Source organism: Lepisma saccharinum, chromosome 26, assembly GCF_977018435.1.
Source record: "Lepisma saccharinum chromosome 26, izLepSacc3.1, whole genome shotgun sequence".
Lineage (NCBI taxonomy): Eukaryota > Metazoa > Arthropoda > Insecta > Zygentoma > Lepismatidae > Lepisma > Lepisma saccharinum.
The window spans coordinates 23,321,050-23,346,449 of NC_139254.1; the positions used below are offsets into that span (position 1 = coordinate 23,321,050).

The window sequence follows — 25,400 nt, forward strand, 5'->3', positions numbered from 1 at the left end:
GTTAATATTTGAAGCTTTCTTCCGGATCTGGACAAAATAAGAATATGCTAAGTTGAAATATTTATTGTGTACTTACTTCATAGACGCCGAATTGGGGGGGCAAGGTACTTTCTTCCCCCAAAATTCACGTAGGGGGACAGATTTTATATATATTTACACATATAAAATGTTGTTTATGCCAACCTTGCCACCTCCAAAGAAAAATGTCCTTGCCCCCCCCCCCCCCCCCGAAATGTATCTTGACGCCTCTGATTTACTTACATGCGAACAATATATTATGCTGCAATTAGATCATATGCTGTGTGTCACGTGCTGCTCACAAGTTTTGCCATATCGGGTCCAGAAATATCACCAAATGCTAGAGAAAAGTGTGAATTGGAATTTAATATTTCACGTAACTAGCAATGCTCGAAAGACAGCACAAAATGGATATTTTCTTTCAAAGTTGGAACCACTAGCGAAGGAGGGAAAGGCAGGGAAGCGTGGTTCGTGCTTGTATGCGGGTGGAAGGAGAAGTCAGTCTGCGGGCCTTGCCCCCTCTCTCACCCCCCGAGGCTACGTTACCTTGACCGTGCAACATTCTCGCCTCGGGGGAAGTTCTTGCCAAGATTCGCCGCGCGTGGCGCTAGTGGTTATACTTCGTGTTTGTTAAATTTCCTGATTCTCTTCTTTTCTTTCCGGAACACGAAATAAGTGTCTGCTAATGCAATTAAGAACAGTCTTCATTCTTCAACTTCAGCGTATGGTACTGAGGTCATTGTGTGTGTAGTTTTCGGAACTGTACTACATTGTAAGCATATACAGGGTGATATATAGAAAATAACAGGCAAATTCTCCAACTTTTATTTTAGTCAATTTTATAGTCTCTGTAACGTCGAAGATAAGAACATACAGTCTGTAAAGCAAATTGCCCATTACAATGTTTATTCGTTTTTAAACATAACGTCATATTACGAGTTAAATAGTGGCGTGCCCAAATGGGATGGGTGGGACATAACCATCCCTTTGGCCCAGTATAACTAAAAACTAAAAAAGAAAAACGTCAAAGGCAAAAAAGAAGATGAAAAATGAGGGCCAACTACTAAAAAAAAGTATACGTAACCCAGGGTGCGAAATCATTGAAAACTGGTGGGGGGAGAAAGTTCTTAATTTACAAACCCCCTCCCCCACATATGTGTATTATTAAAAGTAAAAATATATTACTCAATTAAAAATATATTATTATTATTACTATTAATATTAATTACATAAAGGAAATTAATCTGTTACTTTTATACGTATCAGATTTTGCAAAACAGCTAACTAATTCTTGGTTAAAGATGTTAATAAATTATGAAATAGTTGAAGTGCTTTTATTATGTGTAAGCTTTTGTTTAGTTTATGCTTTATGTTAATATAAATCAATTAGATTTCATAGTTATAATTTTCTTGCCTTCTTGTTTTACTTTAATTGTGCGTATTGATGTAGATTTGTTAATGATCTCTTGAGAGAGAATGCATTCAATACTCACAACTGCACTAATTTGTGTGTGTTATCGATATTATTCCTAGCAAAGCATATTTCAAATTAAAAGTAATTGCTTATCTTTTGTTTATTATAACAAAAACTCCCCCCAGAAATTTTTGGTGTGTGGAAATCCCCGTCCCCCCAGGATTTCGCACCCTGATGTAACCCCCTTCGCCCTTTCGGATATCCTGGGCACGCCACTGGAATTGAAGCAAAACGTTAATAAGCAGCTGAAAACCGCTATTCCAGCATCAATACAATTTAATTCCATACAACATGTAATATCTGAGAGAAAAGTGAGTACAAATGCTTATTCCTTGTCAAAGTTTAAGTTCAATTTGCGCTCAGATAGGCTAATCGGGAACGGACCTACAGTTTAAAGTGGGACTCAAACCACTGTACAATGTACCTCATCTTGAATAGCCTGGAGATCGGCCGCACATATATCTAGTACCAGACGGGAAAATATTGTACGTTAATATTTGAATGCACGAATCATGCTTGCAAGTAGTAAGGTGTGATCTAAACATGGATCTTTTAGATCAAGCAAGAATGAACGTAGTTTAATTTTCCGTGGATCAGTTTGTAGAAATGTAGATATTTTATCAATTAGAATTAGCTGATATTTTTTTCGTAATACTCCGATTGCAAATGTTGACTTATTCTTCCTTATTTCCATTGTTTGTGTTGTTGTAAATCTGCATATCTCTACTTCATGTAATTTCTTGTTAACCAATGAGCAGTTCACTAATCCTGATGAACCGACTCTGATGCATTCTACCTTGGATGGAAACCACAGAATAACTATGCCAGAATACCGATCTCGCGGACGTGTTGGGGGAAATATGTTTCATAATTTACAGCTTCAAGTTGATCAGTGATGGTGGAGAAATGCACTGGTGTCAGTGCTAGTCTAACACTCACGTGAGGTACTCGATAAAACTACCGATACGATTCAAGCACACGGTGTAATGTTACTTTTATGGAAGAATGTCCTGGGAAGCACGTGGGAATTTCCACTTCCCGTCTCCCACAACGTACAGAAGGCGGAAAAACTATTATCACTTGCACGCTCAGCAAGGAACCTTAGAGAAATCGGCAATTTTTTAGAGACGAAGGAGGATAAAACTTTACCGAGAGTGCTGTTCGTGTTATACATCAGGATTCAACATGAAGACATTTCGAGTCTGAAAGATTCGAACGTCAAATGGCACCTTTATTCATAAACTTTTTATTCCAGTTGTACGTTAGTCACAGCTCTTGTGTTGAAACTACCTGTTGCGTTTGGCTGCACCGGCTGTATTGTTCCGTGGAAAAGGAAACCTGTTGCTCTTAGGGAAGCCACTGTTGCCAGCGTGACTAATTTGTAACTAGATCTGGTTTTTCTACACACACGATTCCTGAAACTTCGAAAAACTCCAAGCAGTAGCACTGTGAAAGGCAAATCAGCTCCAAATCTAGCAATTTAGTGTAAACTATATTGATGGTGGTGGACTTGGTGTTTTAAGTCCACTTTTTATTGTAAACTGTGCTAATGTAACATCTTTATTTCTAAATGAAGATTTGACAATGCAGAAATTACATCTGTGAGACTTCGTTTCTTCAAAGTTGGCTGTAACAGGCCTATTATTACATCATAGAATGTGAATTTCTGAGAATGAATGTCTGCAGCAAATATTCTTCTTCCCATACTGTACACAACGCTTCAGTCATATATCTGGAGCGTTAGAATGTCTCAACTACTTTTCACATAATGTCAATTACTTTTTGAATGCCCATGCCATGGGTTCTGTTTGGCTTCAATAACACTCATCGGTGTGCGTGCATGTCTGTACACAGTGAAAAATTTCCTGTAGAGAAAAATTCCAATACCTACTCTAGAAGCATCGGGATATTATTTATATAGTTCTCCCAAGAGGCAAAAAATAGCAACCAGAGGAGGACTTCCCCTATCATCGTCCCCCCTTTCATATACCACCCTGTCTGCACATGTAACAGAAATAATCTTAGATTCATGTAACCAGTGGTTTATCCATATCCCAACATCCCTGTAAACAATGACTTCTACACACATGCCCAAAACTTGTGTTCACCCCGGGGGATAAAGATATGACTACATCCAGGATGAATGAAATTATAAATTGGTGCAAAAAAGTATATTCTCATTTAAATTCAAATCTATATTAATCCACTGTAAACTGTTCTTTTCTCCACACTAATTCACAATTTTCGAAGTACATATTTTCTTCCATTGTATCTTACACTCTTTTTGAAACAACCTCAGTTTTCTTGAAACGTGTCTCTGTGACTCATCCTATACTTAAAGCTCTTGCTCTAATCGAACTCAGCGTGTCCATTGAGAATAACTATACTAACACTAAAGGTGGATTTGAGGTTAAACTTAGCTCTTTCTTACTACCACGGTCGTGCAACACTGAGAGGAACTAACACAACCGAGTCAAACCAAAGCAAGAAACGTTGAGAGTTTGTTGCATGTAATGGTGTGCATGAAAAGAATTTTGCGCACGATGCAATTAATAGGCAACTGAATCATTGGGAACATTATAATGAGTTTTGCAAAAATACGTCGTGGTCGATAAAACTCTTCGATGCCTGACCTTCGGAACCAGACCGCGAAACGCAACAAGCGTGTGTATACATTACCCAGAAATTTATTAATCGTTAATTAGATATACGGGTAATGACCGAAAGGCCCTTAATGATTTCTTAGCCTACTTATTTCTATAACTGATGGTTAATTCAGAGCTATAATTATCATTCCTACGGTTTCTCGTGTGTAACAGTGGTGTGATTGACCTTAAGAATCTGGTAAGCCTTTATTGTACTTTGTCTCGAGAGTTGAAGCTATACATCACATAAAATATGCTCGATTCTAGGACAACAACTTCATCCTTGTCACAATGCGTGGATCAGATAATGCAACAAGCTTAGAAGTCGATGACATTAAACTAGTAATGATCGTTACTTTTTCCTTCCACGTTTGTTTTTCTTATTCGTAGTGGGATCCATGAGTATTACCGTGCAAATTGTCCATGACTATTTTCATTAATATTTCTCTTACATCCTATGTGTTTTAAAGCGATGGATTTGTATGTATGCTGGTACAGAAGTTGTCAACAGCTTGTTTTGAGTTTTCTTTTAATTCTTGAAGCTCTTATTGGGTCAAATAAAGTGCACGAACATGGTGATGGACAATTTGCACGGTAATACTCATGGATCCCATTGTACAATGTGTAAATCTATGGTGAAAGCGAACTTAAACAAAGTATTTGTATAATTATTTCTGAATTTTTGACTAATTACGACATTGAGAATCAGTGGCGTGCCCAGGATTTTCGTAAGGGGATTTAAGTACACTTCTTTTAATAGTCAGCCCTCATTTTGCCATTCTTTCTGCCTTGACGTTTCTTTTAGGAATTCCGAACCAAGAAGGAGGGCTATGAACCCTGCCAAACCCCCCTTGGTCACGCATCTGATGAGGATGAATGATAATTGATAAAGGGACATTAGTATTCAAACACTTATGCCACAGCCGGAACCTTCATGTGAATGGATTCACCTTCATCCACCTGTCTTGGATTCCTATTGGATTCTTATTGTTTCAGTGAGTTTTTCACAACTGTATCCTTTTATCTAACTAATTTTTAACAACTTAGATTCTATGTAATAAGTAGGGTGTAAGGGGTGACCTTCCACGTAGTACACCCAATTGTCAACCTCACTTCCATGTAGTACACCCTGGACTGCATCTTGCAGACAAACGAGGCTATGGCGACTGCGTTTTGTCCTGATGTATGCTGAGTGCCCCTTTACAGCCAAAGCCTTTAAAAGAAGTCAGAATGTCTTAATATTTTAGTAACACGACATTGAAATTATGTTATTTTATTTATGGTAAGTGGCTGGATCCCGTATAATGTGACGGGTGCAAAATAGCCTAAGTGCTGACGCACCCAAAATTTTAAATTCAAATTCAAAAAATTCAAATTCTACGTAATAAGTATGTCATTGACAATATTTTGTTGGACATTTATAACATTTAAATATCTTTCTCTGTCCAGTCCTGTTATTTTAAACCTTAGTTTAATTCTTGTCCATTTATGTTGTCATGTATTAATAAATCGGTGTGGAAGTGTAATCGCCAGAGGCGGCGACAGGATTAATCGTCTAGGGGTGCTGAGGGAATGCGGAATGAAATTTTGGGGGTGCGATGTTGAAAATAAAGAACACATGAAACATGCTTGCATGCTTTAGCCACCACACCGAACACCAATCAACTTTCAGTAAGCTTCTATGAAAACATACTAATGAAACTGAATACTGATTGATCGATTTATTAGCACCCATTCAACTTTTAAAAAAGTTTGGAACTTGCTTCGTTTTTGTTTGCTTTGACCAAAACAACCATATGTTTTGTAATTTGAAACGACCAATGCTTGTATAGACAGGTCAATGACATACATTGTATCATAGAAAAGAAGCATTAATTTTCAACTACGAGAACGATAATAGCGAGAGAAAGACGAGAGGCGATGAATTGTAGAGACTGCCCCCAGTAGAGGAGAGCGGGTTTTCTTTAAGATTAGAATCAATGGCTTGTCTGTTGTGTACAATATCAACGGTCTCACTTCAACACTTAACATTCTGCGCTCAATATGACGACATGGTTTTAGTAAGTCGTTAAATGACAATTCAAGAGTTAATATTGTTTTGGGTTGAAAGTAGGTTTTCGAAAAAGGGGTGCTATAGGAAATTAAGGGGTGTGCAAGCTACCCTTCGCAACCCCCTGGCGCCGACCCTGGTCATCGGATACTAAATAACACTACAGGTGTGACGACAAAACAATGCAGACAGTAGCAGTAATAGACAGCGCGGCAGATCATGCAACTGATGGACACCTGTCTACTACCTTCTCAGAATTCACTTTCTATCGTAAGTAGGTTTCAACATTAAACCGTAAACACGAAGTGGGTTAATGACCTCACACCGGCGGTGACGACGATGCACGGTTTCATTCCTTCTTCTCTGCCAATTTGCGCGTCCATCCTTTCGTAAATTCCTTGAGAACCATGGGTTTTCAACATTGCAATTTTTTTTCCTTCGATTCGTGGAACGTGCCTTGAAATACACGCACGCCAGCCTTGTCGTCACAGAGCCATTCGAGACATCTGCAAACGGATATCCGGATTGCTACGTACTAACTTACAGTGTAGCCAGGTTGTGACGTAGAAATGTATCGCAAAATACATCAAAACCACTAACAGCGCCATCTGTGACAACCAAGGAATATGAATAATCGCAACCACTGACTGACCTGAGTGGCAGAAAACAGTGTTACTCAAGGTTGCACCGATAACTCTGAAACCACTTGGTATACCCTGATACAATTTTGTGGAGTGAAAGATCTTCAAAATATTTGCTTAACACAACAAATTTATCACATCTGCACGTTCTTGAAGCCTGGAGACCCGGGCTAGATGTTACAGATATACAGGGAGGTTATTTCAGTCGTTCACCGCCAGCGTGGCGGCCGGTCGTCGGACTCTTCATGCAACAGGTCCCGGCAAATTGCGTTCAGGAAGTCCGTAACAGAAACCGCTTGTTTTGTAATGTTTCCACTTTTCACAATTACAGTTACAATTACAATTGAAATAAGCACGTACCTTGTCGCAAGGATGCTGGAAAAGGTGTCCTCCCACATACAAATATTTCTGGCACATTATTTCTGACATCTAATCTTAGATTAGACATCGCTACTTAACCTCAGTTGACAGAAAGGAAGACAGCATCCCGGCGCATAAAGCAAACCGAAAGCGTAAAATGATATTTAAAAGTAATAATAATGATGATCACTAACCTCCTGTGTTATAAGAGATGTTGAAAATGACCTACTTCAACAGCAATACAACACGTTTCTTAGGTTCAAGAGATCCTGTGTCTCGTAATTGCCTGACCACTTTTCTGCAAGAGTTCGTTTTCACGTAATTATCGTACATAAAAACTCTCTGTTCAAGACTATATTTGTTTAACGACATAAGTAATGAATGAATAACAATTAACACACACTAAAGCACTGGCCATGAGTAGCACATTACAATAACACAGTATAAGCAACACGCGTACTGTTGAACGCAAACAGAATTGAACATGAACGAACACTGACGTCTGGTAGCCGACAGTGTTGCTAACCATTTTTCAGCAATGTCCCTACAGACGTAGTCAAAATGTCCCTACAACTGACCAAATGTGCCTACGCCAAGTAAAGTAACTAAAAAAACAACACCTCATTAGCATGCAAAACAGAAGATAAAATATACACATTTACTTACCAAATCTTTCTGCTCGGTGCTTCCACAATTAATGAAGGAGCGAATTTACAATACATGACCCCTCCCCGATTTTTTTAATATTTTGCATACTCACTAATTGAGGCCTCCTAATCACGAATTTCAAGTTAAGATTTGGGGGGTCACGTGTAGAAATTGCAAAATAAGTGACATTGAGTGGTCCGCGATCGGCACGATTGCTTATTATTTACCGGAAGATTTTGTGTTTCCAATACTTAAAAAACGAAATATACATTCCTGATATTACTACGACCCCAAATTTCAACTATGTTTGCCTATCCTAACCTAACCTAACCGTACCTGAATGGTTCGTGGGGCTATCCGTCAATGGTTTGTTGGGCTACCCGTGCATGTTTTTTTCGAGCCCAAATTTTAACTATGTTTGCCTAACCTAACTTAACCTAAACTTACCGAGAATGGTCAGTGGGGCTATTCCTGAATGGTTTTGCGGTAATTGTGATTACGAACCGATAAAAAATATTATTTTCGTAGCACTTTAACGGCAAACGTTCATCATCGAAGACGCCATTTTCGTATCCTGCAATTTTATGATTGATGTACTGTTGCCAAATTTACCTGTAATCAAATCAGTTCTTCTACATCGTGATTGTCGCTGTCACATGTAAGCACGTTCTTTGGGCAATATACTGAAATCCATAAGTTTATTAATTAGCCCACAGCCATCCTCCTGCACACTCCACCTAACAATCTGTACAACATTAACAACTTTTTTACTGTTCTCTTCCGCCATTCTTACACGATCCATGCTCTCCAAGTATGAAATCAACAGTGTGGCAACGCTGTAGACAGCGTAAGTAATTTTAATTTGTTCATATCAACAAATATGGCTACCATACTTGTATACGGAGAATCATTGCGAGAATTGAAAAGCTTATTTTACAACTTCTACACGTTAATGAACATTTTTTCCCCCTCACCCCAACATGTTAACTTGAGATAAATAATCACGAATAATTATTTCGTGAGTATAAGACGTAGCATAGAAATTACAGAAGGGTCCGGTATTGTAAATTCTTGCCTTAATGAATAATAGGGGTGTGCTGGACAGAATTTTTTGGGTCGGGACGGGATCGGGACGGTAATTTTTTTAAATCCCGACATTCGGGACTGAAAAATTTGCAATTTGCCGACCAAGTCGGAAAATTTTCTGGACGGGAAATGTTCGAAATTTCCCGAAGCACTGGAAATCTCGAATTTTACAAGTCATTTTCACTTTAAGTGATTGTTTTTGCATTTCTAGAATAAAAACTTACAACTTTCGATAAGTTCCAGAAACTTACAAGGCAGAAAACGTCGAGAATTAACGACTTTTTAAAGTAAAGAATCCAGCACACCCCTAATGAATAACGTTGAGTCGTTTACTGTTGATTATGTTATTTGAAGTCATACATGCTGCTGCTGTGAAGAGATAGATGTTGGTTGGTGATGCTGTATTTCCTGCATTCTTTAACAATTTTGGTCCCATTTTATTTTCCTTTTTTGTTTTTGTATCACTTAACATTGAAAATATTCTTTCCGTTTCCGCGTTAGAATGCGGCAATGTTAGCACTATTTTCGCGAGAGTGGAAATGTTTTCAAAAAGGAACTTGCCTTGAAAGTTTTTGGTAACCGATAACATGTTCCAAAATTCTGATGGAGATCTGTTAGTTAGTTCTTTTTTCTCCTCCTCGCTAAAGTATCCAGATAAACTAATTCATAAAATGTAATTTACCAAGATTGAAAAAAGTACCTACGTTTTCCCTCATTTGGCAAAATCTGTCCCTACGTTCCTACGCGGGCGAAATTTAGTGAAAAGTCCCTATGCGTAGGGACATGTCCCTACGGTTGGCATCACTGCCGACACGTGCAGTATGAAGCGCCATCTCGCGGCTGACAACTCACCCAACCCCGATAAGCTGCCGGCGCTGTCGCGACAACTGAGGATAAAGTAGCGATGACTAATCTAAGATTAGACGTCAGAAATAAGGTGCCAGAAATATTTGTAATTGCGAGGACACCTTTTCCAGCATCCTTGCGACAAGGTACGTGCTTATTTCAATTGTAATTGTAACTGTAATTGTGAAAAGTGGAAACATTACAAAACAAGCGGTTTCTGTTACGGACTTCCTGAACGCAATTTGCCGGGACCTGTTGCATGAAGAGTCCGACGACCGGCCGCCACGCTGGCGGTGAAAGACTGAAATAACCTCCCTGTATTTGTTTTGAAGGAAAAGCTGTCATTATCCCAAATTTTACTACAAGTGATAATATGCGTCATAATCTTTCTCTGATGACACATGCCCGTAGCCAGGCTCATACATACTATGCAGAGTAGATGGACTAACCTGTATGTTATCGCCTAAAAAGCGGAATCAAGCGATAAACAAGACTGTGGAGAAGGGACATTATTTCGTTTACAACTTTAATCAGTATAACTAAGGGAAGATTCCTACGGTTGTAATATCACATAAATGCTAATCCAGGAATAAACATTTATTTACGGAGCGTGCGAGTATAGAGTGGTCACCTCGTTGTAGCCTTGTTTAGCCCTCAGGGGAAATTCTCCAGTGGCGTAAAGTACGCCGCAATGTCAAGATGAAAGTGTTATAATGTGATAGAAAGTGTTTGTAGCAGTTAAACAATTGCCTGGAGGGACCGAGGAAAGCCACGGATTTCCCCCGATTACATTTTGCACTACGAGACAAGATCCCTGTCACCGTGCGGCAAACAGTTTCGTTTCTTCAAAAGCGAACGCTGAAGAAGGGGTAAATAAAAAACAGACTTTTGAGACATAAATTTCACCTGAGCAAATTAAAGTATGGAGTTAACACGTGGTCTCGTCTACATGGTGAAAATGTGTTAAGTGTTTGCTGATAATGCAAAGAGACGGATTCTTACTAGAGAATGTTATACGAATATAAATGTACTAGAAATTCTATAGTTGATTGGTCATTGCTTCAATGGTCATGGCTACTAAGATGAATGCTGATTAGTAGGGAACGGATTTTAAGGTGAAGCACCTTTCTAAAAATATAGCTGTTTTCATACCGATCATTTGAGACCGCCAAATTGCTATTTCGTTGCAGAAATTCATCAGGAGCTGTTCAAGAAAACACAAACAGGATGCATTCTGGAATGTATATTTTCTAGTTTACATTAATGACAACACAAATGAGTAGGAATATAATGCTAAGGCAAAAACAACAATGAATTGAAAGGTAGGTTGTATGGTCCCAATTGCCCCTTTGATGGGTAATAAGGACCAGCCAATGGGGTATCAAGGACCGGACCGCTTTTGAATGGTACGTCCTTCTTTTTCGAAACACAATAATCTTGAACTACGTCACACAAGTCTTGTTTGTTCATTCCAAAACCCCACTGCGGAAATAGAATGAAGCAGCCCTTTAATTGTGATTCTTCTGCAGCTGTTAGTGCAGTAGACGTTCCAGGATGCGCTTTTAACTTCATACAGACGCTCAGCAGTTCTTTATGGCGTTTTCGCGCGTCTGCCTTTTGGCTGGTTCCGTTTCCAGGTCTAACTACGCAGCTTACACGTCATTTGTGTGCAGAGAACTATTTACACAAACAAAAGAGGATCACAGGCAGTGCACACGGCTGGTGCGCCTGCTGCTTCGCATTTCTTTGCGCTTTGCTCTTTATGAAATTCTAGCACACGGTCCTTAATGCCCCGTGGTCCTTAATACCCCGGTTTACCTTATTTTAGGACATGAAATCAAGTAAAATCAACACACTTTGTTGCAGCTTTTCGTGAGATTAGCACATTTATCGCCTTTGTATCCTCTTTGATGCTTCAGCACCTTTTTCCTTCCGTTTCTTTTATGTTATATTAAAACAATTGGACAGAAAAAAACATTCTTCTTGAGCAGCTACATAATATCCTATAGTCTCATTTTGTAGAGCAGAACGAGAGCTATAAAATGATATAATATAATCATTGCAGCCTCAATAATTCCCAAGATAATGTAGCAAAGCCCAGGAGAGAAAACACAAACTTCAACAAAACCTATTCGTCAGAACCACAGTTCTCTCTGCGGTCCGCGCGCATTATATACAGAAGGTGCAGAAAAAGAGAGCATTGAATAAAGGCATTTTATCAGCACCTTTTTTGCACCTTAAAATCATTTTCCTAGTGATTAGATACAATTAATGAAAAGACACTTTCAGAATCCATGTAATGCCTAGTGTCTATTACATTAAAGAAAACGCACAACATACTAATTCCAGTTGTGTAAGTGCTAAGGCAGACCACATAAAACCGAATATGAAATGCGGTTCGTAGGTTGGGCGACCCTTATGCTTGGCGCTTTAACCTTTTAAAAGTGTTGGCTTTAAACTCTACATTGATTGCAATAGATTTGTTGTTTTAAGCTCACGTTACGCATGAAAGGCTAATCGGGACACGTGATAGCATTGCTATTAAGTTGATGAAGGCAGTTCGTATATTATGGGAACATCGACATAATTGTTTCAAATCTGTAAAAACAACCCTAATATATAGATAAGAAGGTAGTAGACCAGATAGGCGAATAGGAAGCAAAGAAAGTAAGGAAATAAAGGATAAGTAAATAGCAGAATAACATAAAATTGAACAGAACAAATATGATAATAACAAGAAATTATCAAAACAACACCAGTAACTACAAACGAAAAGAAGAAATGTAGATTATGAAACAGATTAAACAAGCCAGAACTAGAAACAATCCAGAATCGTTCAACAATCATGCCTGACACCTAGCGGAAAGTTCGAACAGTTACAGAAATCACATTGCAGCACAAAATGTTTCTCTTCTCTTCATGAGAGACTTGCCTCGTCTTAATCGCTGTGCAAGGGAAAAAAACATGTCCTTCAAAGCTGTCGGAGAGAGCAATTCCCTTTCGTGCTATATGAGTCATTCCCCCTTCTTTTCTTTTGCTCGGCTTCTTTCTGTATTGATTCCGTTGCTTGACATCCTTGGACAGAGAGAGTTTGTCTGGCGACTGATTTGCTTGAATGATTCTTCATAGCAAAGAAGTGTGAAGCAGAGAAACCAAATAAAAACGACCGTGCTTAAGTTGGTGTATTGAGAAACACTTTCACGCTGAGAACTTCTATACAGAAACCAGACTTCAATATTTAAGTACTACGTGAAGTCTAATGCACATTATTTACACGCCAAAGCTGACAAGTTGATCGCCAAATGGGTTTCAATATCGAAAAGCTTACATGCATATCAAAAACTTTCTGCCAGGATCAGGGAAGATTTGAACTTGAAGCCGAATTCATCTTATAAACAAAAATCTGATAACATTTTCAAGTTACATAAAAACAACATGTGAAATCTTTTCCAAACCTCTTCGGCATTAATTTGTGTGGTAGTAGATTTATACTTGCTAAATATAACATTTGTTTTGGGTTAAAAACTCGCTGAATTATCAAGTTCTTCTTGTATCTTATTCATTTCATATTATTTAATTAAATTGTATAAAATATCCTCAAAACGTTTTTCTCAAAATTTTCCTTTTTCGTTTGCACATTTGGAGGAAGCTGCACATTCATCAGCACCTCCCTTCAGTACACTCTTGATTTCTGTACGTTTTAGAACCACACAACATGTAATAAAAGTAATGCAATCTGGATTTATTTAAACTGCTTTTCTACTTTCGTGTTGAAAATTTTCTTCGTTTTGGTCGATGTAAAGCTTTGAAAACCTGTTAGTTAGTGACACGGACATTCCACGAAATACAAACTATTTGTTGACGGTCTCGGATTCGAATTACAGATAACTGCATTCTTCTCTGCTACATTTCATCAAGATTCACCCTCATAATCGAGATTAAAGTCGCGAAAAATAAGATTAAGTATGTACTATTCGATGATACGAGCAGATTAGTATGCATAAAATAATCCACGGTTCCTGCACTAACGTTTCAAGATAACATTCGCATAATGTTCATATGGATAGCAACTGCATAGTTGCCAAAAATGGTGACGTGATAGATTCAGCTAGGCGCCAAACTAGAGAAATACAGTCCCACTTTGCGACTTGTAGCCGCTAATTTCGAACGCTATTATACAAGTGCGTGGTTTAAAAATTCATATTTTGCTCAGATTGGCTATAAGCCATTTAACGATCGGAACCACAGTGCAATATGCTCCACCGGGGATCGAACCTGGGACTCCTTGATTACAAGGCGACAGAGTTACTACTATGGCATTGGTGAGGTCTTCATGCTTTTATTGAACAAGTACATTTCATAAATACTTGTTTGGTTCTGAGTTTTAACAGAAGTGCAAGTGAATTATGCTTATTTTGGTTATGTATACGTACCTGCTTTATTTCACATAAAAATGAACAATTAACGGAATTTCTCATGATTGTTATTTTGATCGAACGTAAAGGTTCTTTTCCCAGACTGGAAACTAGTTTTATCACTATTCAAAGACGCGTCACTTAGCAACCACCTTATGGATGTTATCAAGGTGACTCAACAGGGAACGAAAAATGTGTCCTACTGCATGACACAGTTGGCATCTTGCCTTTTGAGGATACTGGTTTTGTGGGTCGTTTCTTTCGAGCTTCAATATGACAAAGCATCGTGTAAAGGTTCCGAGTTCAAATGTACGAAAGTATATTGACTACAAGTAACCACGCAAAAACATTGGAGAAGGTGGGGGAGGGAGAATATTTTGTATCATTAGCGTTTAATTTAAACTTAAATATTACATGTAAAATGCATATTTGCTGTAAAAGTTTATATAAAAATGTTCTTATCTATTGGGGTATGGTTTTCCGACTGGGGTAGGTTAATCTAGGTAAAAAGAAGCCATTCAATCCAACAAAAAATGAGCGCCCTAAGCACAATATCGCCGTTGAACATAGCAGGTTCATGTCCCGACCTCAACATGAGTATTTCATAATGTTTGTTGTTTCATGTACTTCATCTAATCATTAATCATTGTTGTCGTGATTAAGCTAAACTTATATTAAGCTAGAGAAACTGCGTTAAATAACCAATAAACAACACGGCATTTGCTACCCCTTGCATCTCTGCAACTGAAAATCACTGAAGAGTTAAAGGGTTGCCTAACAATACAGGATATGCGCTCTATAAATTTTACGTCATATCCTGAACAGTTCGGCAACCCATTTAACTCTTGAAAAGTTTTGGTTGCGTACCTTCAAGGGTTTCATGTTCTTGTTAACTTTGTTTCCGTACTCCGTTAGTCAATAAGGACGATTAGGTAGAATTGCGTTTTTATACGTCGCTTTTCTTCTGATTTTGACTAACCGCGGAGATGAGGATGAGTGATGAAATTGATGAAGAGACACTAAAAAAGAACATCCATGCTCACGCCAGGATTCAATCCCGAAACCCCTGCAAACCACTCTGCCACGGGGTCAGCTAGGACGATAAGGATGAATGCCGGATAGATGAAATAGGTGAAGGGACAAACGCAATGAAAAACCAATACTGCGGTCGATACTCGAATCTAGAACCTTCTCACTAATAATCATGTATTGACCACTCAACGTGGTCTATCTCACGCTCATAAAACCTGTAAATTGTACTTTTGTAATAATGAATAATAATATGATTATAGTTGGTTTCCCGCGTAGCCAAATGGTTAGCGGTCTTGCCTTTGGTGCTAGTGGTCCATGGGTTCGATTCCCAGTGGGAACTCCCGAAATTTTGGCGTTGGCCCAGTGTCGTGAGAACAATTGAGGAGATACTTGAAAAGAGGAAGTAGCTGGTTCCAGCATCAGAAGCCAAAGAACAGCGGCGACGGGACTCGATGCGCTGACCACGCGGCACCCAACAAAAAAACCTCTCTAAAGCCTCGCTATAGAGTTAACTTAACTTTTAATGTACATAGTTAGTAATAGTAAATCCAAAGTGTCGACTTCCATGGCGGAGTAGTAATCACAGGGCATGGGTGTTCTTTGTGAGTGTCCCTTCATTAATGTCGTCATATCATCACTCATCCTCATTGTCGCGATTAGCCAAATGTGGCAGAAAAGCGACGTTAAATAACAAGAATCAAAATAAAAAATCAAATCAAAATAAATTCTAAGTTTTTCTTGTTTAAGACTTAATGTTTTATGAACATGTGCAATTAGTACATTTTCACAGATAACATTTTTTCGTGTAAGCACTGCAAGCACCATAGTTTTAGTACAATACGGGTACTCACGATTACTATGTGCATCCTGCTCCGATCTAAATGGTGAACTCTTGGTCTATGTGAACATACAGCTCATACAGTGTAAGACCTCACGACAGGCATCCGATAAGGTTCAAGTTTAGAACCCAGATGCATGTATTTTTATTATTTTAATGCTTTCGATTTTTTCCACCTCGATCCATAATCATAGATTAAACCTCTTTAGGATTTAAATATGTTAATGATATATCTTTAAATTTACACTTGGAATGCACTGTATACTTACAGGATGCACGTTTCTCGTCAAGGTCAGTTACTTTACTGGTTCAACGTCATAATTTCTCTTCGTGGATAACATTTACATGCTCTTTTTGTAAATCTGTCTTGATGGCTCGAATAATTGTGCCGCACGTTTATATTAATCTTTTCTTTTTCTCCGAGAGAGTGCTCGTTGGTAAAGGTTGTTCGAGACTTATCGAGACAAGAGAAAAATCTCGAATGTAAATCTCAAATTGGAGTATAAATTACATGAACAACTTTTGCAAGCTAAAACTGCTTTACTGTGACACTTATTTACATAAGCCAAAAATGTTGCATGTATAATTTCACAGGTATACATACAGTCAAATAATCGTTTTGAATTATTTATGTTCATCATGTATATATTGGTGCTAAAGTCGAAAAGGAACCACAATTTTTCACTATCATACACCATTTGTTCATAATCATTATAAACAGCCATATCTAACTTTTCATCCTTCCAATTATCGTAAACCGTAATTACCAAATATTGTGAAAATATAGTTTAATCCACTATTGTGACATTCCACGAAAAATTGCCATAATCCATGTAAATAACAAAATGAATTAATCTGAAAATTATTAGTTTTTAATCGCATTAAGGTTTAAATGTTTGTGAAACCATACAATTTGCATATTTCACCAACAAAACGTATTAGCATCTGTAGCCTATATGCATCGTAGACAAACGACGATAAATCTTGCCACACACGTAACAATGCTTTTCATGCATTCAGGCTACATGATCATACTCAAGTGTTTTTCATTTGTTAGCAGGCACCACAAAGTACTTCATAATTATATGAAATCAAATCATTGTGAATATTTTAATTCAATCTCATGTCTATAACCTTACCTTTTCTTGTGTGAACACGTAACACTAGAATATTATTTATGGATGTCAATACTGTTACATATTTACACATTTGTAGGGCGTTTATACTCATGAGTGGCTACAAAAGGTTTTCAATTTTGAAACATTTTTCAATGAGTTTCCGTGTTATTTTTATGCGATGTTTAAGGTGGGAAAAAGCATGTTCTTAGGTTATTTTTAATAAGCATTTCATTTTTATTTCAAATTCGAGATGAGATCGAGAAAAGAATAGATTGCAGCAAGCATTTATCAAGAGTTTCAATATCACATGGGCACTAGTACGCTCTATATGGATATTACTGGGGGTCAAAGCATGGGACTGAGTCGCAGACTAATCCCGATTAGAAGCTCCTGAGAGCCTAACGCCGTGTTGCCTGCTTTTTATACAAATTAGCTCTGCGACGTTCACAAGGTTAGGCACAAACAACGGAACTAACCTCTTCCCCTCTGACATCTGGCAACAAACGTATCACGTGAGATCTGTTTCAATAGCAACGGACTATTTGGCTCCGCCCTGTGACAAGGAGTGGACCCCCAATGTTCTTTTCTTCAGATGTGAAGACCTTAGCATCAGAGTTACTTTAAGTAACTGTAAGCCGTTACTTCATTACATTACGTTATCGCTACTGTGTCATTTGCCGCGGTAGGGCGTGTGTCTGCCAAGCGGGAAACCAGGGTTCGATTCCCGGGCTGAGTGATCTAAGGTCAGAGTTTTTCCGGCCTTGGCACAAAAGCGGCTACAGCGTTCACTCTGCCTCAAATATATGGGTACCTGGGGGAAATCTTGGGGGGGGGGGGGTAAAAGCGACCTGAGCGTTGTGCTGGTCACATCACCTCAAATCTGGTCAAGATTGAGAATGTGTGGGACCCTACCCCCACCCACATCACCCCCTAAATGTACCTTCATGGCACTGCACTGATTGCGCAATATGCACGGAGAACTTTACTTATCTCTTTACCAGTATTGTACAGTGACTTTTATCCTTGGGGAAAGAGGTCCCTCTCCCCACCCCAAAAACTTTGAAAGCCGAAAATCCTTAACGTGTTTCTCCCTTCAAAACGATCTTTAATTGGTGGATATTTGAAGTGTATGTATATCTCTGCGTTTGCAAACTCGTTAGTAATTTCTTGATCAAAATGTCCTTCGCTTTATAGAATGGGAACTTTACGATTCCGCCCCCACCCCCCCAAAGTTAGGTCTCAAGTTACGTCCATGTTTTCTGTAAGGCATTAGCTTACCAAACACATAACATTCATCACGTATACAGGTTTTAGATTAACATGACGACAACGTACTATTACAACATTCCACCAGTCAAGTGCTTTGGTTTCACAATGACGTCACTGCAGACAAGAGCTCCATTCTCAGATGTCAGTGCACGTGGAAAGTCTTTGGACTCTTTTGAAAGAAGATACGAGCAAGCAATGTCTGTTTACTGGCATCTTAAGCAAAGTGCACGCAAAGACTTTCATGGCGAAGTGAAAGTCGCACTTCAAAAGGAACAAGTGCTTTCGACTCGTCTCAAAATGGAAGCGAGCGTGGGACTCTCGACGACAATCGGACGGGAAAGGAATGTGGAACGCGAGCAGCAGCAATGACGATAAAGAGTCGAGATGATGATTGACAATGGGCTGTGATGAAATACCCATTAAACCCAAGAATCCTGGCGGCATTTGCATTAAGAAGGACACAGCGATGGGACCAAGAGACAGGTGGCTCCCTCTGAACTCGCCTCCGCGTGACACACATTCGCTGCCCCCACTGGCGACCACGCATGTCCGTTTACGGAAACCTGTTCCAACCTCGACGTATGCCTACTAGTTGTTTCGCTCAATACTTTTTTGTTCTTCTTTAAAGTTCACATATGCATAGTGACGTCACATGCATATTTGCATGCCAAATATATATCTATACTGCTTCCACTAATATAACAAATTTGGAAATCACCCAACGATACAACTGTAGGTTCAAGAAAAGTAATATTCGTCCTGGTGTGAACAATGATAGTCCATATCTTCGCCTACAAACATTCGATTATTTGATACGCGTACACAGCAAAAACAATGGAGGTTTAACACTAGACACTGTAGAATTATAAGAATGAACTGTAAGAAGTTTTGGGTTATAAACACTTTAATACATGATTTTTTTCTTGTGACTGAAAATAATGCACAACCTATGCCATGGTTTTCCTCTCTATTTTATTTCCTCACAAAAAAATATACTTGTACATGTGAATCATGGCTGAAAAAAGGAGTTTATTTTCGAAAAGAATCAAGTTGTCCCGGGTACGATAGCGGGTAAAAGCACAAAGTTGTTCGGATCCCACTTTAAACTGTAGGTCCAGTCCCGATTAGCCTATCAGTGCTTAAAGTGAGCTTAAAACAAAAACCATATTACTCTATTACTCGAAAGTATCCAAATATTTACGTCTGTGCCAGTTGAGAAATTCTAAAACCTATAATTTAGAAATGGCCCGCCAGAGGGTGCAGCTAGTTAAACGTGAGAGACACAAATTCCTCACTAGTTAAAACTGCAAAGTAAACATTCATTACACACACTTTTAGAAGTTATTTATTGGTTGTAAAACTTTTTTTCTAGGCTCATACACCAACTATAAGAAGCTAGTATGTACCTAATTTATAAGATTATGTCTTGACAGTTACTCCACAAAGTCACAATATGTACAACAGTGAGTTAGGTTAGGTACCAGTCGGCAGATAAAATATATTTACTGTCTCGCCCAAGATATCACGTAAATCTTTGTAAAGTTCTCTGCGTTATTACTTATTTAATTCGATGTTTTCACATTGTTCAGTTTCTGTAACATTGCAAACGTAGGCTATGTTTATACTATAGGCTAGTACAATCAGTAGATGTTGTCCTCCGTTTGTGTTTTGTTTGAATTCGTGACTCTCGCTTTGCAGAAACAGAGTGAACATGGCAATGGACCTGCTGTGCGTTAAATGCGAACTTATTAAATATATTGTAATTTAATTATAGAGGAAAGATGGCAGTAAGAATTATTATGTATAATTTGGAATAGAAATTTGCAGATTGTTTACCTTGTTTGAAGGTTTAACGCAGAATATTCTGTGAATATGTCTACGAAAAGTCTAGGAAGCATGCGTTAAAACACACACTGGTGGACGTGGAGTTCCAACGCACTGTTATATTTATTTCATGCCATCATTTCGTTACTATTTAAAACTTATTTAAAAGAGCTTATGAAAAATGTTCACTATGTACGTGTGCTCTCATCTAGGATTGATAGAGTGATAAGAATTGATTAAGTAATAATTTCAAAATAATATGATCACAATAATTACAATTATATCGTCGGGAAAAATTGACTTTCTAGCATAAGTGTTCCTTCAATTTCAAACTATTAATACACTGAAACATTAGTCATTCTCATACATTCTTCAACATTTATCCGACTCAATCAATGAAAAGTAAATAAGTTAGGGGGGAGTTTTAGTCACGAAGTTTATATTGTCCGATCTTTAACATAAAATTCTAACCTTAATAATTTGGAAAACTCTATCATAGAAATTATTTTTTTTGATTAAGTGGTACAATATGAAAGTAACAAATTCTGATCTGATTTACACTCAACTTAACTGACATGTATATTGCGTCTACCATTACAAACAATAAGGATTTTGGGTTTTTAGTACTTAGCTACTGGTCATTCACAACAGAAAGTAGGTGGTTGGAACCAGGATATATGATTCTGACTATATCAAATTAATTTTGACATTATTTGGGACTAGAAAAACCTAGTTGTTATTTGAGGAAATTTGAGTTTTCGCAGGGCAACAAATGTATGAAATGTCTTGTCTTCTGTTGAGTGGCTCACACCGCCTATGTTAAAGTTTTCGACCAATGGTGCTGTTAATTTTTGATGTGGACATACAATAAATCACATCACAGGTCTATGGTAACTAGCAATTTCTGCATAGCCATTACATTTGGGAGTATCTATGCAAGATACTTCCAAGTTAACAAGGAGCAAACTTCATCTTAATTTTGTGAACATTTATTATTGCTTAAACCAACAATAATGTTTTCGACTAACTAATACCAAAGAAGGCAAGACCGCTGACCAAAATCGACATCCATATTGAGAGGGTCATGAAGAAGAAGACCAATTTGTTACAATACTGTTTATCATTTGTATTGCTATTGTTGCTTAATAACAATTTAAAAGAAAGGTGCTGGCATCTGTGGTTGAAAAGTTAGTGCACCGTGGTAAGACACGTGTTTCGAATGTGTGTGTGTGTATGTTTGAATAATTACATTATCATCACTGAAATCAACTTGACTAACAAGCCCTTAGTGTTGTTATTTAATTTATTGTTTCAAAGTTGGAGGAGCATGGGTGCCAGATTCAGTATTTGGCCATAGTGACAGGGAGCCTAGCTGGTTTCGACTCTGTTTTGAGACGTATGAAAACGATTTGAAAATAACGAAAAGAAAAACGTCACAGCATTACTAATGGTTTTTCAGCTTGAAGATAACTTAAAAAGAAGAAACATCGATAAAAATCTAAACACCAGGGATGGATTAATACACTCCTGCTATGCCAATCTCCACCTCCTGTATTAAAATGAAATAGCAATACTTCTTCAATGAATCTATGACCATATGTAAATAAATGGCGGCTAAACAGTTAATCTTTGTCCGGAAGAGAAAGTTGTTAATCCGTTATTGAATGAAATATAATTGTAGAATGTACAGACACACGCCAATCATCACCGCAAAAACTGAAATCGTACGGACGCCACCAGATTTGTTTTTATATTTATTCAAATTAACCGCTCCAGAATTTCGACAGACTTGGAAAAAATCTGGAAAAGGCAGGGAATTTGTTTTAATGTATTTTGTGTCAACGATTAGATTTATTTTGGGAAAGGAGGTTGTGACAACAGACGGGGTTTACCCAGATTTCTTCATGTAAGAGGTGCAAGTTACCATTTACGGAGTGTAAGGGTAAATTTAAAGTAAAAATAACCAGAAACTGGAACCTTTGTGTAAAACTTGAGGGGTGAAGGTTGTGGAAATAATTGGGCTGGTGGCAAGAGAGTGTTAGGATATATCATCGGTCAACAGTCTTGTGGGGACTTGAGCAACCTCTCCCCCGCTCCCTAACCATTTTCGCATCAAGTGGGATGCCTCCCAGATGGCATAGAGGTAACGTCGTCGCCTTGTAATCAAGGGATCCCGAGTTCCATACCTGGTAGAGGCACAGAGTGGTTCGGATCCCACTTTAAACTGTAGGCTCAGTCCCAATTAGCCTATCTACAAGCTGGATAGGTACGAATACAGAAAAGGTCACAAGACATAGAATATGTCCTCCCATTCTTGACATATTGGCGACGTTCGCGTGTCGGATACAACTCATGCCTACTCTTATCTTAAAAATTCCAAACAGGCTACTCACCAGGTAAAAATCGATAGGCTTCTCCCTCGCCTTTCCATATCCTTTCTGTATCTCCGTCGCTCGTAGTGCATGTGCTATGTGCAGGGCGCTAGCATCGAACCTTCCATATTGGTAATCATTGTGGCTCGAGTTGTGGCCATTCTCCTTAGAATTGTTGAGATGGGACCTTATATTGAGGGCCTCGCAGTCAAAGGTCCCCTTCCCGAAGCCCCTGATCTGCTCGTTGACGAACGTCGTCGATTTGGGCACATTGAGGGCAGAGCGGATGCCCACGGCCGAGCCGTCCAGGTGCCCAGGGCCAATCTTGGGCACATGGCTGCAGCAGTACACTTCCTTGTCCTCCTGCTTGTGTTGATTGTTGTAATACGTCTTAAGGGTCAACTTCGTACCGCAAACGTAACACTTGAAGCAGCCACTGTGAAAGAACGTAAAATCTTTCAAAGGCCCAACACGATCAACTTGGTACACTGTTTGGTCGCACCGAAAACAGGTGCTTTCGTAGAAATTCATACGATACATGTTCACTCGCGACACACGAAACCAGCTGCTTGCATCCAACAAAAACCACACTGTTGCACTTTCTTTAAAAAACAAGGGACAGGAAAGGAGGAAAAGGGTAGGAAGAAATATCACAATTCACTCCAGCACAGCACTGGTGTTGGCCGCCATGACTGTACGTCTGTACACTCAACCAACCACAACGTACACTGGCCGAGCCCGTTCCTCTCCACAGATTCTGCTGCCCTCCCCCCTCGCTTCCCCTCTTCCTCCCTCCCCCCTTTCCCACCTGTTCGCTCGAGGTACACAGAAGAGCGTTATCGCGGTCCGTGAACCATCAGTGTGCCACAAACGCTGTATCAGACTTAGTCATTCTTGCTCGGCTGACTTCCACTTGGGTCTCTTTTTCTTTTAAGTGCAAAAAAAAGCACTTCGTCCTCTCTTTACCGTCTAGTAGCGAACAACCCGAGTCAAGAAAACTACAGATCGAATTCAATCCCCCCAATGTACAGTGGGATCCATGAGTATTACCGTGCAAATTGTCCATCACCATGTTCGTGCACTTTATTTGACCCAATAAGAGCTTCAAGAATTAAAAGAAAACTCAAAACAAGCTGTTGACAACTTCTGCACCAGCATACATAAACATCCATTGCTTACAAACACATATGTAAGAGAAAAATTAATGAAAATGGTCATGGACAATTTGCACGATAATACTCATGGATCCCACTGTTCCAGATGAACAATAAATTTCATCCAGCCTTCCGCTGGAACATATAGAAACAAGCTGCTAACTTCATTAGCTTAATGTGGCATTTACCATATATTCTCTCTTAGTTATAAACATCACACAGGATACAGTGGCGTGCCCAATGGGAGGCCTCGTTTCGAAAATCCTGGACATGCCATCAACAGGATACAATACGGTTTACAACTGGCTGATCAGAACTGGATCTGTAATTCAAAGTGTTATCCGAACTAGAGATCGAACCTGTGACGCATTGATTACAAAGCAGCAGCGTTACCACTGCGCTATCGGGGAGAGCCTGGCTTATTACTGATGATACTGTTGGCAGTAGGGATTATTTTTAATCTACCCAAATAGTATACGAGGGTCACTATTTATATTTTGAGCCTAACAATGAAAAAACAGGAATTTGGCATTGAAAACTGCTTTATTGTTTTTCGAAGTATTCTCCTTTATGGTCAATACACTTTTGCATTCGTTCGAACCATTTGTCAAAGCAGTTTTTCCAATCTTCTTGAGACACCTCCATAATATGGTTTTTGAACGCATCAACGGCGTCTTCCGCCGACGAAAATCGTTGTCCACGCAATTTATTCTTGACATTCGGGAACAAGAAGAAGTCATTGGGTGCCAAATCAGGACTGTACGGCGGATGACCCATCAATTCGATTTTTTGACTGTTCATAAAGTCGGTTGTTAGACGAGATGTGTGACAGCTGGCATTGTCTTGATGAAGAATGATCCGACGGCGTGCGTTTGTTTTCCGTATTTGACCGAAGACCTCTGGCAAACAAATTGTTGTGTACCATTCAGAGTTGACCGTTCTACGTTCCTCTAAAGGCACAGTTGCCACATGACCAGTTTTCCCGAAAAAAACAGGCGACCATTTGTTTCGATGTGCTTCGAGCGCGAACAACTTTTGTTGGATTGGGTTCATCTTAAAACACCCATACAGTCGACTGCTGTTTACGTTCCGGCTCACATGCATATATCCATGATTCGTCACCTGTTACAATCTTATATACGTCTTTTGAAGCACCACGATTGTATTTATTGAGCATTTGTTTGCACCAATTGACGCGAGCGTCTTTTTGAGTTTTTGTCAAATTGTGTGTGATCCAACGAGAACATACCTTTCTCACAGCTAAATGATCATGTAATATTTTATATATGCTGGTGGAACTAATGCCTATGGTTGCCTCAATCTCACAGTATGTCACATGACGATCTTGCAGTATTAGGTTTTGCACAGCATCAATGTTTTCTTGAACAACAACTGATTTTGGACGACCTTCGCGAATCTCGTCGGTGAGCGAATGGCGGCCACGATTAAATTCGTTATACCAGCGTTTCACAGTGGCAAAGGATGGGGCTTCATCGCCAAATGTGGAAGTAAGTTGATCGATGCACTCTTGTCTTGATAATCCACGTCGAAAATCGTAAAAAAATCATCGCACGAAAATGTTCACGAGTTAATTCCATTTTATTGTTGTC

The 25,400-nt window shown here is 38.9% G+C and overlaps 1 protein-coding gene across 1 annotated transcript in view; it reads right to left on the reverse strand.

The window, feature by feature from the left end:
* Positions 1–23,353, reverse strand: part of Hil (peptidase hillarin) — a 157,919-nt gene extending 134,566 nt beyond the window's left edge. Inside the window, exon 1 of the mRNA XM_083112399.1 lies at positions 22,658–23,353. Coding sequence (XP_082968525.1) covers positions 22,658–23,176 — 519 coding nt within the window. The 5' untranslated portion in view covers positions 23,177–23,353. The remainder of the gene's footprint in view (positions 1–22,657) is intronic.
* Positions 23,354–25,400: the final 2,047 nt, after the last annotated feature.